Source organism: Maylandia zebra, linkage group LG15 (assembly GCF_041146795.1).
Source record: "Maylandia zebra isolate NMK-2024a linkage group LG15, Mzebra_GT3a, whole genome shotgun sequence".
In the NCBI taxonomy this organism is placed as follows: domain Eukaryota; kingdom Metazoa; phylum Chordata; class Actinopteri; order Cichliformes; family Cichlidae; genus Maylandia; species Maylandia zebra.
Window position 1 is genome coordinate 22,566,243 of NC_135181.1, and position 19,777 is coordinate 22,586,019.

At 39.8% G+C, this 19,777-nt stretch overlaps 1 protein-coding gene and 1 long non-coding RNA gene across 5 annotated transcripts in view; one reads left to right on the forward strand and one right to left on the reverse strand.

Annotated features, from left to right (window-relative positions):
- The window catches only part of LOC101484415 (uncharacterized), a 49,676-nt gene that overhangs the window by 10,538 nt on the left and 19,361 nt on the right, over nt 1-19,777 (forward strand). For 3 of the 4 annotated variants that reach the window (XM_076874142.1, XM_023152549.3, XM_076874141.1), the window contains exon 8: nt 25-84. In XM_076874142.1, coding sequence (XP_076730257.1) covers nt 25-84 — 60 coding nt within the window. Of the gene's footprint in view, nt 1-24; nt 2,286-19,777 lie in introns of those variants that run through there. The other variant, XM_014408104.3, reaches the window with a different exon arrangement.
- Nucleotides 17,606-18,929, reverse strand: LOC143412751 (uncharacterized). The gene is made up of 4 exons (XR_013093294.1): nt 18,549-18,929; nt 18,342-18,462; nt 18,116-18,210; nt 17,606-17,617 (listed from the first exon to the last, which is right to left on the reverse strand). It is a non-coding gene; the product is annotated as an uncharacterized LOC143412751 (long non-coding RNA).

Below are 19,777 nucleotides of genomic sequence, written 5' to 3' on the forward strand. Positions count from 1 at the left end.
ATGTAATTCTGCTTTATTTCACAGGGGTATAATGAGGAAGATGATGAAACAGTGAAGCAGGAAAATGCCCAGCCTTCTGATGAGGTCTGAACAACATCAGTGTGCTATATATTTGCACAAGAACCTTTAAAACAGAAACTCATTTTAACTCAGTATAAATTTGGGCAGCATTTAAGTCCTAATGCAATGCAGTAATCGTATTTCACTAAATATATTTTCTGTTATTAGTTATTAAAACATTTCTATTTTTGGACCAGAAAAGAACAAGAAGAAAAAAACCAAGCAAAGCAAAAACTACTGGTGTCCCTCAATCTGTAGGTGTAGAGAATAATGGTACATAATCAAAATATTACGACCAATACATGACAAAACAATTCAGGCTGAGGCACTTTTATTCCTTGATTTGGAAAAGGAATAAAATGCTCCTATTTAAGTAGGCAATGGGCATTAATAATCTTCATACCCTGAATGGGTAAACTGTCTTAAAGCCTATTAACATATTTTAAGGAACCCAATGGATCTTTTTGCCTCTGTGGCACTCCAAGGCACAGCCTAATTCTTTAAAAAGCAGTTGTACAGAATATCTACTGATATTCACCAAAGCAGCTGTATCAAAAAATATCTCTCCATGTACAAATGTCAGAATGAAGATGGTCTGCAGAATGTATCTGATAGGTTTGTAGCTTGAACCCATCCGCTGGAACGTTGAAGACAATATAATTACACTGCAAAGCAAGACACAAGTAGGCAAAGTTCTTCATGTTACTCATGCATGAGGGAGTCCTGCCTGGAGCCAAGTGTCGTTCCACCACTTGACCTCCGTCAGACTCTCAGCCAGGCTCCCCATAGCACTCCTTTTATTGTGGTTACATGAATATGCATAGGGTCATTAACATATAGCATCTTACATAGGTATACATGTAAACAAAGAATACTGTGTGTGTGTGTGTGTGTGTGTGTGTGTGTGTGTGTGTGTGTGTGTGTGTGGGGTCAGAGTGTGACCCCATAAACGACTTCCTTAACCTGCTGGTCTGGAAAATCCAACAGTTCATCTAAACAAAAAGCACTTAGACTAGAACAGACGTAGCTACATTAATCCTACCATAAAACAATAAGGGAAGGTACGACCTCTCTCGTGCTCCCAGGATGTGGGTGTGCATTCTAGTGTGGAATACACACCAAGCCTTTGCAGCCTGCTAAAGATCACACAACCTATCACTACACAATTAATTATACACCTCTAAGCATACATGGTTAAATATTTCTAAGCATAAATGACAATCAACAATACAAAACCTAACAGTATCATATGCAGAGATGGGCAGTAACGTGTTACTTGTAACCCCTAAACTTCCAAGCAAGCACCGCGTGCGCTACGACGTAATGGGAAATTCACAGAGAAACTCGCGGATTCTTCAACTGACCGCTGCGGCACACCTGCACCAGGGCAAACATCCGCCCACCCCACTCCTGCTTTACAGGTCAAAATAGAGCAACAGGACCGCTAGTCTTTGACTTTATTTATTTTCTGCTGTGTTTTACTTGCATCTATTTGAAAGGGAGAGTGTAAACACAAAAAAATATTTTATTTTATGTGCTGGAATGTGTAGAAAATAGGTTTAAATATTAAACAAATTTCTTCCAGTCAGTGAATGTTGCATATAATTAAATTTTTGCTTGATGCATAAAGTTAAAAGGTTAAAACTAATAAAACAAGTTTTAAAAAGAGACTTTTCCATTTGATTACATTCTGTATGATGGATTATGCAAAAAAGTAGAATTGGGCTGAAAGAGCTATTGCTTTATCATCTATTCAGGTTGTAAATCGTGTTTTTAAAAAGTAACTAAGTAATTAATTACTTTTGAAAATAAGTAATCAGTAAAGTAATGGGATTTTTACAGTTTGATAAATGATTCCACTTTTGAAAATGTACTGCAGTCCCAAAGCAAAGTTCCTTGTTTGGATCTTTGTTTTGTAGGTAGACAATGCTTTCAGATATGGAAAGGGAAAATCTGTAAGTTTGAATTAAATGTTACTCAAACTGTAGCACCGTACTGTAGTGATGTGGGAATCTCAACAGTATTGAACATGGCGGCACGTTAATGATTACAAACATTTTTCAGTCATTAGTTTTCTCTGCCAGCCTTTAAGGTAATAAAACAAAAATCTAGCTATAATTTCATAAACTTCAGCACTCTGGAGTACAATAATGAAGATCTGAGAAGTATTTCGTATAAAGACATGGATTCCCTTCAGCAGCAAAGGAGCTACACCCACCAAAAAAAACTGCCTTGACGAATTCCCAAGAGCAGCCTCTACATCAGGGGTGTCCAACTCCAGGCCTCAAGGGCCAGTGTCCTGCAGGTTTTAGATGTGTCCTTGATCCAACAAAGCTGATTTAAATGGCTAAATTACCTCCTCAACATGTCTTGAAGTTCTCCAGAGGCCTGGTAATGAACTAATCATTCGATTCAGGTGTGTTGACCCAGGGTGATATGTAAAACCTGCAGGACACCGGCCCTTGAGGCCTTAAGTTGGACACCCCTGCTCTACATACACCAGTGATAAGGTGGACTCGGAATCTATAGATAAGGAATTGTCCAGTTCTGACACATGCCTGTCCTTACTGGAAATTCTCTACAGTGGAAAACTCAGTGGAGTTCAGCCAGCAGCAGGTGGAATCACTTTTTGCAGAAAATGCAGACCTCAGAGTTGGTAAATTCCCTCACCGAGACTCTTGGAAGAAACTGTGATTGAGGGATGATGGACTACTTGTTTTAAGGCATCCTGGAGAAAGCAGGAGAAGACCCAGAAACAAAGATGAGAGAGTTCATCCAGACTTACCTAAAACTCCTGGTATAAAACAGCAGCTTTCATAGTGCCTTTCATGTTGCATATTTAATGTTTCTGATATCCAAATATTTGATGCTATTAACACGATTACTGCAATACTTGATTAGATGGGGGTAGATCAACATTTTTGATTAATTGACTTTGTGGGGGAACTGTCAACCCAGGAAGTTCCTGTTGTCATCATATTAGCTTCCTGTCCTGTTCTCATCATAACAACTGCCCCCTGCTGGCTGAAACAATGTACCTTCAAACTTTCAGCACTGTTAACATATTGCCATCTATCACTTTTACAGCAGCAGTCACTTTGTTTTGCAAAAATGTGAAAGATTATTAGGAAAAATTTACCTAAACTAACACTCCCTTCAGTAGTTCTAACGCAGCAATAGTAACATTGCTTGATTTGGGAAGATCCACTAACATTAAAAAAAAAAAAAATCAGACAGCGTGTCTTAGACAGAGAAGGTCACAGCTGAGGATGCTGGTCTTTAAACCAGTAGAAAGTTCAGGGACAAAAAGAAGATCAAGAGATTTCTGCTGTTATCTGTGTGATTAAGAGTCAAAATGTTAATTGCTCAAAATATCTCATCATGTCATAATAAATGCGTCATAACTTTTGCACTGTCCACTTCCTGCTGTGACAAAACAAATTTCCCACGTGTGGGACTAATAAAGGTTATCTTATCTTATCTTATCTTAAAATATCCATCATCCAGCAGTTCTCTTCTGATTATTCTTATTATTTTCTTGGGTCATAATACAATATCATAATAATAATCTCTACATTGAGGTTTTCTGAAATGTTTTATCCTTTTTTTTTCCTTCCACCAGGCACTGAATATATTAAAAAAAAAACATTGCAGTCATGTTAACCCGCTCTATTCTGAAATGCAAATACAAAGTTAAGTGGCTGTATGAGGATATATTAATTTTTTTTTTTAAAGATATGAAGACTGCAAGAAATCAGTTCTATTTTACTCTGTAACTGTTGACATGAAGAAGATGCGTATAGAAACATGATAGTTGAATTCGATTGGATGAAAATATTTTCATTAATAAAGTAAATGCGGTATGAAAAGGAAAAAAAAACAAAACGCTTGGACACTGCTAGCATGGGGCGCCCACACAAACTCAAAGCAAGAGATAAAGCATAGCTGAATATGTTTCCAAACCAACTCCATTCTAAGCCAAAGACTAGAAAATATGGTGAAGCATATCTTCCTTTTGGTTTCACCTGCACAAGTGCCGAGGTAGGTCTCCCCTGCAGAATTGCTTTTCCCTTCATGGGGAGCACGGGCTGGGCTCTCCAAATCACGGACAAACAGTATCCCACATTCTTTTAGTTCACAAACACTTCTTGTAATGACTAACTACTCATGACATTTTGGAGATGTTAGCTCTTTATATACAGTAAAGTTACAGTGGGATACAAAGGATACAAATAATATCAGGCTGATCCTGCCACGATTTGTTCCCTCGGTTCAAATCACGGACTAACAGTATCCTACAGTTGTTTATGTTTTTAAACCCATTTTGCACAGAGAGGCATTTTTTGAAAAATGTATTGATAGCAATGTTGAATATTATTACACAGGAAAAAAACAACTACACGTAAAATAATTACACCGTGACGCCTCTGCCTTTGTAAATGGAGGGACAGTAACTGCATGTGTATATGTAAGCGTGTAAACCTGCAAATAGTCAGATTAACAGTATTTTGTCTCTATCTGCCATTCTGTAATTCATCTCATGTAAACAATAACGTGGCGCACAGTGTGATGTGAAAAAAGTCACATACCTTTGACGTCGCGTGACGAACTCTGTATTCCTCGTCCACACGGAAAAGTAAAAAAGGAGTTTTAAAAAAATCTCAGTGGACGAAACAGCTGCGTTTTCAAAAAAATTCCCGTGTAGGTGTGGACGTAGCGTAAAACAGTTAGTAGTGTATTTTATTACTACCTGTAATTTATTGCAGTTTACTTGTATTTGTTAATTGTTTACTAAATGTTTGAGGTGTGAAATAAACAGCAATGGAGCAAAATATGGTTGTGTGTAGTTGGAGGATGTGCTTGTGCGTGCACGCGCATACATTTTTCTTGAAGAAAAAAGGGGGGCCTAGCAAAATAGTTTGGGAACCGCTGAGCTAACTAATGTCTGTACAACAATGTACACACAGTGTGTGTGAATAATGTGTGCGAATAAGAAAGGTAAATCTAGCTTACAGGCAGAATAAAGAGTAAGCTCACAGACTTATCTACAAACACGATGGATTAAAGAGTAAAATGTTTTGCCAGGATTTTGGGTTGATTAATAGGCCTCATTGAGCAGTGTGCAAGTCTTCAGTGGATTTTGAGATATATTTCCTGTAATTGTTTCAGGAGTGAAGTGTATCGGTTTCATAACTTCAAAGTGGTAGTACAAACATCTAAATCAAAGTTGGTTGAATTTAAAGATTTTTATTTTTGTGGACTGTGTACTGAAAGGAACAGGTGTAGACTGCACATTAGTGATGTGCGATACCACTGATTTCCTTTCCGATCCGATACCAAGTAATATTCAGGGTGGTATCGACGATACTGATCCGATACCGATACTTTGTACAAAAACTTATTTTATTTATTGTATCTCAAATTATAGCGTCATAATGATTACAGGACATCAGATTACTTGTTCTTATCACTTAATAATGCAGAGTTGTGCTATTTGAACATGTGGCCCCCCACCTTCTTCAAATCCAACAAAAGTGGTATCAAACGTTTGTGCTGGTTTGTGCTGCAAAAATTTTCGTTTGTGCCGCTTTCATTTTAAAGATATTACCAAAAGTTTCTAAAGCTCAACCAGCCACTTTCTTTACTGTAAAGAAATTGAGAGATATTAACCAGCATTGGATATTTTTTTCTTATGATCACACTCTTAAACCTAGTAATCAAACTGCTATAACTTATTTAAAAACTAGGTTAAATATAGCATTTAAAATAATTAATGCATTCGGTTGGAGAAAAAACTTTATTTGCTGGTAACAAAATACAAAACTACGAGAACAATGTAGTATATATATGTCCTGTTAGAAAAGGTAAATACATGGAACTGTCTGAGCCTCACAAGTCTAATACAATAACTGAAAAATAACAGCTATTTCCATCATCTAACTCACAAACTAGAAAAGGACTTTCTTTCATGAGATCTTGCCATCATTCCTTTGTGTAGAGCACAGCGTGCGGACATACGCTGGTGTTTTCAGATGCTATGGTTACATCCTTTCTTAGGTCATCATACATCTCCCAGATGTACGGGGTCCTGTTACAGAATGTCAGATAATGCCCGAGTGTTTCTGGTGTTGGGCCCTCCTGAAATGTAATGACTGCTTTCAGTGTGAATTTCTCTCCTTGAAGTAGCAGAGTGGATGGGAATTCAGTAAGCAAAAACCTTTTTGGACTGTGAAAACTGTGCTCCAGAGTTTCTGTAGAGCATTTTCCAAGGTCTGTGTCAATCCATACAAGGTCTCTCAGGGTGAAACTGTGACAAACAGTCCCTGTGCAAAGTTGCTTTCCTGATGAATCTGTTTTAAATGCTGTTGGAGATGCATCAGGACTTTCGATTGGTCTTAGGCATGGCGATGCTGGAAGGTTGAGCCCTTGTTCAACAGCAGACTGAAGGTGAGCTATGCCAGAAGCTGAGAGGACTGACAGATCAATGGAAACAAAAGGTATTTGCCTTGTGTTTGGTGTGTAAAGTTTGCAGTACTGGGAGGAACACTGTTTTGTGAAGTGAACACTTGGATTTTCCGTCATTGTTTTTTGAATTACTGTGGACACATGGCATTGTGCATCAACACGATGAACACCAGTCTTCAACTGAACAGGGCAGAATATTGAGCTCAGCACCTCTGCCCTCAATGAATAGGCATGTTGAGTGACACCCTTTGAAGCAAGGGATTTCACAAGCTGGAATACTTTGTTCTCCTCTGAACTATTCAACATGTTTTGAGCAGTACGACTGTCACAGTAAGCACAGCACAGACTTTGACAGAAGGCATCAAAGGCACAGGTGTTCAAGGGGAGAGGTATGAGGTCAATTTCCTCTTCTTTGGTGGAACTGCAAGGCATCTCCAGTTTTCCAAAGCTGCTGTTTCTTCAATGTCCATGTCTGTGTCAATTTTGGGCTCCTGAGAGGGGTTATCATCCACTTCCTGCTCCACAAAGGCTTTGTGTGGATACTGACGCTTCATTGTACCATCCTGTCTGGCAACCTCTGCTTCTTTTCGTATTTGTTTTGCAGAACAGATCCGCATGTTCCCTTCAATAAAACCAAGATGACGTGCAATGAATTTATCTATCCTCATAGGGAGATTTTCATGCTTGAACAGACCATGTTTAATGTTCTTGAACTCTGCTTCAACATTAGCTGAAGTTGCAGTGAGTTTTTCGCTCTGAAATAGGGGAACCATTACTCCAGTCCAGAGTGGTAGGTATCCTCCCAATCTAATTAGGTGTGGGACGAGCTCAGGTAGATAGTGCATAGTCTCGATCACCATGCTCTTCAGCATGGCACCTGCTCCCCTCACAAATATCTGCCACCCACTGCCTTAAGTCAGTGTTTATTTCTGTGCATGGATCCAATCTAATGTCTTCTTCTTCCTTGTCATCAGAAACAGCCATAGTCTCATCTGCAATTTTTCTTTTCAGATTTGATTTGGACACTTATGACATAATGGGGTTTCCAAAACTGTCACAGCCTTCTGTCTCACTTAATGCCACAATAGCAATGCTGCGTATTAGGACCTTTGCTTCTTCCAAGGATTGGGACTTGACAAGTTGTGCCATTGATCGCATGTAGAAATCCCTCACCCGATGAGGCTTTTTTCTCAAACAGTCCCACTGGCAAATCATTTTGATTAAGTGTGCCACATCCACTCTGATGAAACATGGTGGTAGTTTGTAGGATTTTTTCCGAAGCAAGACACCAAAGCATTCATTAATGTAGCTCTTCAAATCTGAATGATGTGTTAAAGCCTTAACTAAAGCACCAAGTAAAGCTAAGGAGAAATCACAGATGGCCTCCTTTGGGATTGGTGCTCCAGCATGAATCCATTCCGATAACCATCTTGTGATTGCCTGGACATCATGTCTCTCTGACAACATTTGCACCACTGGAACGTGAGAGTTGTCCCTTCCTGTTAGCACACCTTGATACAGGAAGATATTTCCAGACAAACCATTAGGCCTGAGAAGCTTTTTTACAACTGAGCCAGTCGCATCAAAGGCGACTATGGGGTGCTTTTCAGTCTTGTACATCAGCATTTGAGTGTGACTCCAGTAGTGACAGAAGAACTTGTCTAATCCAATGTCCCAAATGCTTACACTGTGAGGGGAACTGTATTTTAATGAGTGGAGAGACAGTATTGGGTTTTTATGAGCAACTTCTAGTTGATTTTGTTTGTGTTTGGCTTTGCACAGAGTTGTCAAATTTGGTAGATGGCTTGGCTCTGGATCACCAAAGTCCATCAGCTTTGCTGCCTCTGATGCTCTCCACACATGGGGCTGCAGTCTGCCTTCACAAAGTTCTTTTGTTACTTGTGCCCTCAGACTTCCGGACATGGCTCTCTTAGAAAAGCCAGTGTGCATGCATTCATCCGTGTTTGCCATTACACACTTCAGCACCATTGAGCAGTGATTTTCAGGTTCCTTATCACATGTAATGTACAGCTGGCCACTACACTCTTTGCAAAAGTCTCTGATTTTAATAAAACAAGATACAGTTCTGGGGTACACCTTGTCTCGTTTAAAAGTAATGGTGCATGTAACTTTTAACCTCTTTCCAGATTCCCTGGTTTACAACATGAGTCCATGTACCTGGCTTCAAAATTGTGTATTCCCTTTTCTTGAAAGTATTCTTTTTGTATGTGACTTTATGTGGAATCATATGTATCCACTGTTCAAATGGGAGTTCCACATTGAAAGTCTTGCAGTCTTTGTTTTGAAAAGGAGAGCTGCTTTGTTCTTTTTTTTTTTTTTTTGTGTCCCGTTTGGATCTTTAGCCATCAGAATTGTTGTCTTAAGGCCAAGAAAGATGCCAAGCGGATTTATTTTACCAAGTGAATCATCATGGCCTTGCCAATACTGCAATTTTGTCCACCACTGATTTCTTTGGCATCTGTCAAGCAAAAATTAAAAATGTGATATATTACTGCTCAAATTTGGTTATAACTTTAATTCTACATCTTTAAGTGGACATAAAATTACTTACTTTGATACACTGTTTTGACGTAGTAAATTGAAGTGTTGATGATTGCTGTTGCTCATGGGATCTAGCTTAAAAATGCAAATAAGACAGCTAGCACATGTTTTCTTCAACTGTTGTTTTTTTCTCTCAGAAGAAGAATGTGTATGATAGCACCCCCTGGTGATCACAAACCAAACACAGGTCGCTATGTTTGGGTTTTTTTGGCAGAGTTTATCAGTTTATCCTTAACACGATCTAGTTCAAAATTCATTTGATCGGTATAAAAATGAATTTAGTCAATGTTCAAAGCTCATCATTAAAATACTTGTAGATAAATCCAGACTCTGTTGAGATAAATCTGTGTCTGTGTCAATCCCACACGTGTTTAATAGCCCACTCATTTAATAGCCCTTTGTGACCATGGCTACAGAAGTTTTACTCTTGCAAAAAATATAGGTCGGCCCTTTCAGGTAACATTGACAGTTACCTAAGATTCACAGTTCTGCAGGCTGTTTGGAGCCTTTGAGTTCAGATTTGCTCAATCACTGAAGTGCACTCCTGTGTATGTTAATTTTATACAACTTGCTCATGACAGCCCACATACAAATGACAGCACTTTTGTTAATATTAGCATTTGACTTAAAAGCTACAGTTCACATATTATTAGTAGGGGTGCAACGATATTCGTATCGATATTGAACCGTTCGATACAGTGCTTTCGGTTCGGTACGCATATGTATCGAACAATACAAAATTTGTAATTTATTTTATCAACTTTCCTTCTGACGATGCTGTCTGTGTTGAGCGCTCAGTGAATCTGCGTTCGACTACTCCGCCTAGGCTACACTGTCGAGCGCAGATCCACTGAGCGCTCGACAGTGTAACGACACAGACAGCATCGTCAGAAGGAAGAGCGCAGGGAAAGCTAGCGAGACAGAAGTTAAGCTCTCCTTGCAACATGGCAAATTGAACCTCCCCCACCCTCATTCAGATCTGGCGTTTGGAATTATTTTGGTTTTCATGTGATGTATGACCCTGAAGGTAAGCGCGTCATGGACTAAAGTAAAACAGTATGTTGGATGTGCCACGCAATGCTCAATTACATGTGTGGGAACTAGTGTGTTAGCGCAGTTAGCTCGTTAATGTGTTGGCTGTCTAGCCCCATGCACGGGGCTATCAGGGGTAGCTCGTTAACGGAGATTTGCCGTGTTGTGGCGTTAACGTCATTTCAACGAGATTAACCTGAAAGCACTAGTGGGAACACAACGAATATGACTGCACATTTACATCATCCTAGTGCAAAAACAACAAGCATGCATGCTACAAACTTTAGCCGAGTCATTTAGACAGCCGTTAGCACATGAGTCTCCTTATGGGGACCTGATATGTTTAATATGCTGCTGAGAATATAGCCCAGAAGAAGCGTATAGTATAGCTTTTATTTTGGAAAGAGCCATTTCTCTGTAATAAACTCTCTTTTCCAAAGATGCATGATTCTTCAATCAGATACAGGGCTCGCAATATCGCTAGCCTGACGTCCCGGGGCTAGCGATTTTTCCAGTCGAGCCACCAAAATCTATCTCTGTCCTGCCCGTCGGGTTATTGTAGGAAGGAAAAATATATGTCAATGCTTTTACATTTTTTCGGAAATGTAGCTGGGTAATTATGTCATTGGCATCGGTGAGCCACTGTCAATATGTGACATATTGAAATCGCGTTTGAATTTGTGCTTGTTTTTTTGCTTTCACTTTGCAATCGCTCGGACAGCACTGATTGGTGAGTGATGATAATTTGCGCACCAATTCCTCTGACATCGTCTTATCAATCGTTAGCTTACTATGCAAACATGACAAGTGAAATCTCCCGCAGCTTAAACATGTGAGAGGTTGATCGCGCAGAGAATCGCTGAGCGTTATGTGAGTGCGTGTGTAAAAGCAGCAGGATATATATTTCAGTTCTGCTGAGCCAAATAAGACAGGTCAGGGTGAAGAAGTGACAGCCAAAGAAAAGCTTACCACAAAACGGAAAAGTTATGACAAATGAGACTATAAGGCAAAAAGAAAGTGCAGCTTTATGGTTTCATGGACAAAAGAATTTCTGTGGCTGTGATATGATGAGCTAAATAACCAGGGCTGCACATAAGTGGTCCGCAGGTGCGCATTCGCTGTCAAAATAAAAAACACGCACAAGGGTTAGGGTTAAATTTAAAAACTGTACTTTTGAGTTAAAATATATATTTATAATTTTAATAAATGACAAATTAAAAAGGCGTGAACATTTTTTTGTATCGAAAAAAATATCGAACCGTGACACCAAAGTATCGAACCGAACCGAACCGTGAATTTTGTGTATTGTTGCACCCCTAATTATTAGGTTAATGTTTTAACAACCATTAGCATTTTAGCATATACCCTGCTGGTAGCACACTAGATGGAGTAAGGTAATGTTAAGAAACATGGTAGTCAGTGATCCACAACCAGCTTATTGGCTCAAAACACCTTATCTAATTATAAACGCACCTACTGGCATGCCCCTTTAAATTTCTTCATAAATGTTGTTTAATGTTATTATTACGGCAGCACGGTAGTTAGCACTGTTGCCGCACAGCAAGAAGGTCCTGAGTTCAATTCCACCATCACGTCAGGGTCTTTCTGTGTGGAGTTTGCAGGTTCTCTCCCCGTGTTTGCGTGGGTTCTCTCCGGGCTCTCTCCAAAGGCATGCAGCTTGTGGTGATAGGTTAATTGGTTAATCCGAATTGCCCATAGGTGTGAATGTGAGTGTGAATGGCTGTCTGTCCCTGTGTGTTGGCCCTGTGACAGACTGGCAACCTGTCCAGGATGTACCCTGCCTCTTGCCCTATGACAGCTGGGATATATTCCAGCACCCCCTGCGACCCTTAAAAGGATACGCAAATGGATGGAATTTTATTAATATATTTAAAATAATAGCACTACAAACAGCACTACCTTTTGACGTTTGCATTTTCATAAATATCTTTAAAACAGAGGCAGCACAAATGACAATTTTTGCAGCACAAACGTAGCACAAACGTTTGACACCAGTTTTGTTCGATTCCATTACTGTGGGGGGGCTGGTTGACCTCTGATTACCTCTAGAGATTTTTATCAATATCTTTAAAATGAAAGCGGCACAAACGACAATTTTAGCAGCACAAACCAGCACAAACGTAGCACAGTTGATTGACACCAGTTTTGTTTGATTCCATTAATGTGGGGGGGCTGGTTGACCTCTGATGACCTCTAGAAATTTTCTTGAATATCTTTAAAATGATAGCAGCACAAACGACAATTTTATCAGCACAAACCAGCACAAACGTAGCACAAACATTTGACATCAATTTTGTTCAATTCCATTAATGTGGGGGAGCTGGTTGACCTTTTGACCTTTACATTTTCATTAATATCTTTAAAATGAAAGCGGCACAAATGACAATTTTTGCAGCACAAACCAGCACAAACGTAGCACAAACGTTTGACATCAATTTTGTTTGATTTGGATAATGTGGGGGGGCTGGTTGACCTTTTGACCTTTACATTTTCATTAATATCTTTAAAATGAAAGCGGCAAAAACGACAATTTTTGCAGCACAAACCAGCACAAACGTAGCACAGTTGATTGACACCCATTTTTTTAAATTTAATTAATGTGGGGGGGCTGGTTGACCTCTGATGACCTATAGAAATTTCAATTAATATCTTTAAAATGATAGCAGCACAAATGAAAAATTTAGCAGCACAAACCAGCACAGACGTAGCACAAACGTTTGATACCACTTTTGTTGGATTTGAAGAAGGTGGGGGGGGCCAACTTCACTCACATCCCTGTCCTCCTCTTCAGTTCGTCTCGACATACGCTCGTCATATCGGAGAAAAATAAAAAATGTAATCCGATCCATTAAATATCACGAAAGCACCTCACAAAACTTGCAACACGCCGTAACTCGCCTCAGAACGTTAGCACGTCGGAGCAGTGTGGTCACGTGATAGAGCGGCTGTGGCATGCGGGACCTGTCGGTGGTCTGGATAGCATGTGGAGCTTCGCTAGCAACCCGGCATTTCATCTCCGACAAAGTTATCCCCGAGAGAAGTAAAGCAAGTGTGTAAGTCCATCTCTGAATGTAAAGCATTCCTGCGTTAAGCTTAACAACCGATTTATGGAGCGACTGCCTCTTCTCTCTTCCTCCCTCTCCTGCTGCTACTTCAATCATGAAACTGCTTAATGATCAGCTGATCGGCTTTTCTGTCGCGAGTCCGTCTGTCTTGTTTGTTTTTGGCCCACTTTGCACCAGAAAGAGGAAACCAACGGCTGAACAACAGCAGCACGTTTAAGCTTGATCAGCTGTTGTTAGAATTTATTTAATATTACTTTCTACACCAGGATCTTTTTCTACGTAGCTGACGGCTGGTAACTGTGCAGGGGCGGATCTAGCAAAGTTTAGCCAGGGGGGCCGATAGGGCATGAACAGGGGAAAGGGGGCACAAAGACATACTTTTCTTTCTTATTCTCATTTAAAATGTCTAGCTTTTAATAAATAATTATCTGACACCCAAAGTTTTAATTTGATGTAAAATGAATAGAAGTCAATTAATGTATATAGTGACTATTAAGTCTAATATATATACCCTAGTAAGCTATAGTACTTTTTCCTTTGGGAAGGTACCATCTGTGCAGTCTGCAATTTTGTTGAAGAAAGATGTTGAATCTATTTAATATTTCTTGAAAAATAATTGATTTCTGTGCATTTTTTTTTCACACTGCATCAAATTAAGGTTGATTACGTCAATTAGGCATCATGAGGTGGAGCATGAGGGGTGGTTCCCTATTTTTATTTATTTATTTTTGTTGTTGCTGGGAGTTGTAACCCTATTAGTTAGGTTGCTTAATATTTACGCTAAGTACTCTTTAAAATACCAGAATAGGGAGGATGGTGTAGGTTTAAGTTTATTAGATTGATCAGTATTGCTGAACTATGAAACTTTTTTTTGCATACAGGTATAACAGAATAGCTTTAGTGTAGTTGTTGTTTTAAACTTGAGTATGAACTTATACAAAATGCAGCAAGATATCTAAAAAAAAACAATTTTGTTGATTAAAAAACACTATATCTGATTCATATCGGTATCGGCAGATATCCAAATTTATGATATTGGTATCGGTATCGGATATAAAAAAAGTGGTATCGTGCCATCTCTAATAATAACGGTGACATTTAACGTATTTTATCCGATAAATAAACCCTGTAAAATGTATTTAACCCAGCCCCCCCCCCCCCACAGCCCTTTTGAATGTCTCCATAATTCTGAGGTCTCAAGGTTGGCAAGTATGGCCACAACACCTCACTTTTTTGCCACATGTATCGCAAACCACGTCTCAGCTGTTTGTGGAGGTAAAATACGTCCGCACAATTACGCTCAGCCATTGTTGTGAGTGCGCACTAGCGGCTGCGAGACATTTATACAGCCATATTTCGCACATGACTATGAAAGGCGGAAGAGGAAGTAGTTCCTTTGAATGTAGACAATCCGAATGTTATAGTTTCTTTCCACTGTGCTCCTGTTAATGATGAACTACAAATTTACCCTAAATTACTAAAATATCGATATTTTAATGTGAGAATCGATTCTAGAACATAAATGACTGGTATCGGAGGAATCGATATTTCAGAATCGATCCGCACATCACTACTGCACATTTGAAATCAGTCCACACATCCATGCCACTTAGTTAACTGGTCTTTTTTCCAATCAGGATCAAGCCAGGAAGCAAAATGGTGTGAACCAGTCTCATGCAAGAGACTACAGAGCAGAATCTGCATTCTGGAATGGCAATGGCAGTCAACTGAAATTCATATCCAACTCGCACCACACACTCAAAAAGATGACAAGAAAGCAATAATGGGGACACAATACTGCCTTTCTTACCTGTTTGTGCTGCATTAAAGGAGAAAAAAAACACAATGAGAACATGATACTACATTACATATAGAAACAGAAGTATATTCTAAACAGAAGTATAGAATTAAAAAAAGACATACTAATAAAAATATTACGTAGGCAGAACTCAATTTTTATCAATTTGTTATTAGAACTCAATTTAAGTAACTTACCAGTACTCTTCATGCAAAAATGGTGATCAACTCAATTTATTTGAGTTTTCTTTACTTAGAAAAGCTAGGTAAGCTGGAAATGTTGCTTCTCAGTGCGGAAGGATGAAACGATGTGGTTTGAAAATGCCACATCACTACTGTCCTCCTCCCTAGCACGGATCAGTCCACATGTTCATGGGGCCAGCATTTTTTCTGGAATATGTTGAGCAAACCTGGAGAAGCTTCAGCTCAAGAGATTATTGTTATAATTGCTGTGGATCTTTACCTGATACACTGACTTGGTGAGTACACTTTTACTCTTATTCAAACAGATTTTGTGGCTTCTCTTAGTTTAGCACCAGGTTTATAATCTTGCTAGCTAATTAGTGTCAGCCCAGTGTTGCTGCTGCCGCTGGGCTTAAAAATGAACACCACAGCCTTAAAAACCGTATAAAAATATGTCTGTGAAATTTTATGTTGATTGTTTGAAATGAAAAAAGTGAGATACAAGCCTAGACAAACGTTTTCGGTAGTGATGTGCGATACCATTGTCACGGTTCTGGGTCCGTTGGACCCAGTATTTTGAGTTTATTATATTTTGGTTTAATTCTGCTTCATGGATTGTTTTCTTGTTCTCTTGTAGTGATAATGATGCTTATTATTAGTTTCTTTTTTCTGTTTATCCGTGCTTAAGGATTTGTGGTTTCATGTATTGTTTGAGTTCCATGTATGTATTCCATGTTATTTTGTCTCTCAGTGTCGAGTCTGCGTTCTTGTTTAGTAATTCATGTTTCCTGTTTTATTGTGAAAGTCTTTGTCTTATGTTAGTGTGTGCAGCTTGGTTCCCCCACGTCTCGTTAGCCCTGATCTCTCCCAGCTGTGTCCCCCTTCTGTTGCCCATTCCCTCATTACTACCCTGTGTATTTAAGCCCTGTGTTTTCCCGCGTCCACACGTGTCGTACCTTCAGATTATGCCTCTGTGTGTGTGTGTGTGTGTGTGTGTGTGTGTGTGTGTGTGTGTGTGTGTGTGTGTGTGGGGGTGGGGTGATGGGCAGATGAAGCCCCATGAAGCACTGAAGCTTTTCATCCAATTGGTTCACCCCAACGCGAAGCTTCATGAAGCTTCATTTGCTCTAGCAGGACACCTACTGGACGTAAAAATAATAGCTGGCATGAATTTGAAGAGTGTGGCATTTTGCACACAGCCTGTAAATGTCAACAACAAAAGGAGTGTGTAAAACATGTATATTGTAGTGATGGCAGTATACTGTGTATATTTATAGTGGCAGTATGGGAAATGATTATTTGGAAATGCTTGAAATGGAAATGATCATTTACTGTGAGGTGAGGTGTGGTTGGGGTGTGGACAGTAGTTGTGCTTTTGTAACGTTGAGGTATGGACAGCTACACACTGAGGCTTTGAGCCTCAGTCCTGCCTGTTCACATTTTATTCTGTAAAAACTAAATTTTCACTGCTTTTATGACCTTTTTAGTGGGGAGAACATAGCTAGGATTTAATGATTTAACAAATCTTTTGAATCCTTTGTCCTCCACAATGCTAAATAGCTGGGAGTCCTCAATCACCATGCTGACCAGGTCTTCATCTATTTGAGATTGTTCTCCTGAGGAAAGACAATAAAGATAAAGCACAAATATAAATATCACACACGTAACTTATAACAGTTGTATAATATTGTTATATCATTTAGTAACATTACTGCATCCTATATTATCATTGCATTTGATGGCTCACCTGGTCTTGCTCCACAATCGCTGTTCCCCTTATTCTCATGCAAAGCTCTGTAGTGCCTAAGCATGGATGAGGTGTTGTTGTTATATCCCAGCTCCCTGGCACATAGCAAACACTTCACCTTGTACAAAAGTCAAGACAGCTCAACATAAATTGTATTGCACCATCAGTATCATGAAAATACATCTTCTGTAGAAATTTACATACCTTGTTGGGATGAATAAGATCAAAATGTTCCCACACAGGGGAGGACATCCTCCTCTTCTTAGCTGGCTCCATTCTCTCCTGACTTTCCTCACTCTCATAAACCTCCAAACGGTCTCCAAACTCTCACTAACCGCAACTCTCCATCAAACACCCACATTTTTGAATGAAGTCTGAGGGGTTTATATCGCTGTCATATCTCGCGGCAAAGTTCGAACCACTTCATGAACCAGTCACGTGGTACAGCCGGGCAGCGAGGCTTCGGACGTCATCATTTTCAGCTCCTCCCATAAATGAAGCAAGCCTCGATACGCGCTTCGCGGAAACGCCCCCTCCATTACTCGACACACGCTCCGAAGCCTCGATACAGAACGTCCCATCACTATGTGTGTGTGTGTGTGTGTGTGTGTGTGTGTGTGTGTGTGTGTTTGTTTTTTTGGTTTCTGTATTCACTTCATGTTTGGTTCTCATGTCAGCAATAAAGCTGAGGTTTTGATTAGTGATGGGCAGATGAAGCCCCATGAAGCACTGAAGCTTTTCATCCAATTGGTTCACCCCAACGCGAAGCTTCATGAAGCTTCATTTGCTCTAGCAGGACACCTACTGGACGTAAAAATAATAGCTGGCATGAATTTGAAGAGTGTGGCATTTTGCACACAGCCTGTAAATGTCAACAACAAAAGGAGTGTGTAAAACATGTATATTGTAGTGATGGCAGTATACTGTGTATATTTATAGTGGCAGTATGGGAAATGATTATTTGGAAATGCTTGAAATGGAAATGATCATTTACTGTGAGGTGAGGTGTGGTTGGGGTGTGGACAGTAGTTGTGCTTTTGTAACGTTGAGGTATGGACAGCTACACACTGAGGCTTTGAGCCTCAATCCTGCCTGTTCACATTTTATTCTGTAAAAACTAAATTTTCACTGCTTTTATGACCTTTTTAGTGGGGAGAACATAGCTAGGATTTAATGATTTAACAAATCTTTTGAATCCTTTGTCCTCCACAATGCTAAATAGTTGGGAGTCCTCAATCACCATGCTGACCAGGTCTTCATCTATTTGAGATTGTTCTCCTGAGGAAAGACAATAAAGATAAAGCACAAATATAAATATCACACACGTAACTTATAACAGTTGTATAATATTGTTATATCATTCAGTAACATTACTGCATCCTATATTATCATTGCATTTGATGGCTCACCTGGTCTTGCTCCACAATCGGTGTCCCCCTTATTCTCATGCAAAGCTCTGTAGTGCCTAAGCATGGATGAGGTGTTGTTGTTGTCATATCCCAGCTCCCTGGCACATAGCAAACACTTCACCTTGTACAAAAGTCAAGACAGCTCAACATAAATTGTATTGCACCATCAGTATCATGAAAATACATCTTCTGTAGAAATTTACATACCTTGTTGGGAGGAATAAGATCAAAATGTTCCCACACAGGGGAGGACATCCTCCTCTTCTTAGCTGGCTCCATTCTCTCCTGACTTTCCTCACTCTCATAAACCTCCAAACGGTCTCCAAACTCTCACTAACCGCAACTCTCCATCAAACACCCACATTTTTGAATGAAGTCTGAGGGGTTTATATCGCTGTCATATCTCGCGGCAAAGTTCGAACCACTTCATGAACCAGTCACGTGGTACAGCCGGGCAGCGAGGCTTCGGACGTCATCATTTTCAGCTCCTCCCATAAATGAAGCAAGCCTCGATACGCGCTTCGCGGAAACGCCCCCTCCATTACTCGACACACGCTCCGAAGCCTCGATACAGAACGTCCCATCACTAGTTTTGATTTACAATTCTGTGTTCGAGTCCTGCACTTAGATCCTCCTCTCCGCCTGCCCGCACACAGAGCCCTGACAACCACTGATTTCCTTTCCAATCTGATACCAAGTAATATTCAGGGTGGTATCGACGATACTGATCCGATACCATACTTTGTACAAAAACTTATTTTATTTATTGTATCTCAAATTATAGCGTCATAATGATTACAGGACATCAGATTACTTGTTCTTATCACTTAATAATGCAGAGTTCATCATATAGAAATAAAAAAAACTGAAGTTGTGCACTATTTGAACACCTTGCCTGCCTGCAGCACTAAAGGACTCCGTGAGAAACGTCTGTCTCGCCCTAGCAGCACCTGTCCTTGTCCTCCTCTTCAGTTTGCCTCAACATACACTCCTCATATTCTGTGATATGATTTACTCTGAGGTGTTTGACAAGGTTAGTGGTGTTGCCACAACCATACATGCCAACCCTCCCGATTTTTCCGGGAGAATCCCTAATTTCAGTGCCCCTCCTGAAAATCTCATGGAGCCACCATTCTCCCGAATTTCTCCCGATTTTCCACCTGGACCAACAAAATTGAAAAAGCATATCACAGAATTCATAGCACGGCCCAGCCAATTCCAGTTTCCAACAATGGCGGCAGCTACTTAGTTTTAATATTAATCTTATTTCTCTTTCTGGGTCGCAAAAAAACTTTTAACATATTTTCAGGTGAGAATGTAGCTGTGTAAACTTCAAATATCTGAGCCGACCGACACACGTCTTCAAACCCCCGCGGTCTTTCGCTACTCGGGTTAAACATGATATATAAGTCACTTGATTAAATTAAATTAAATTA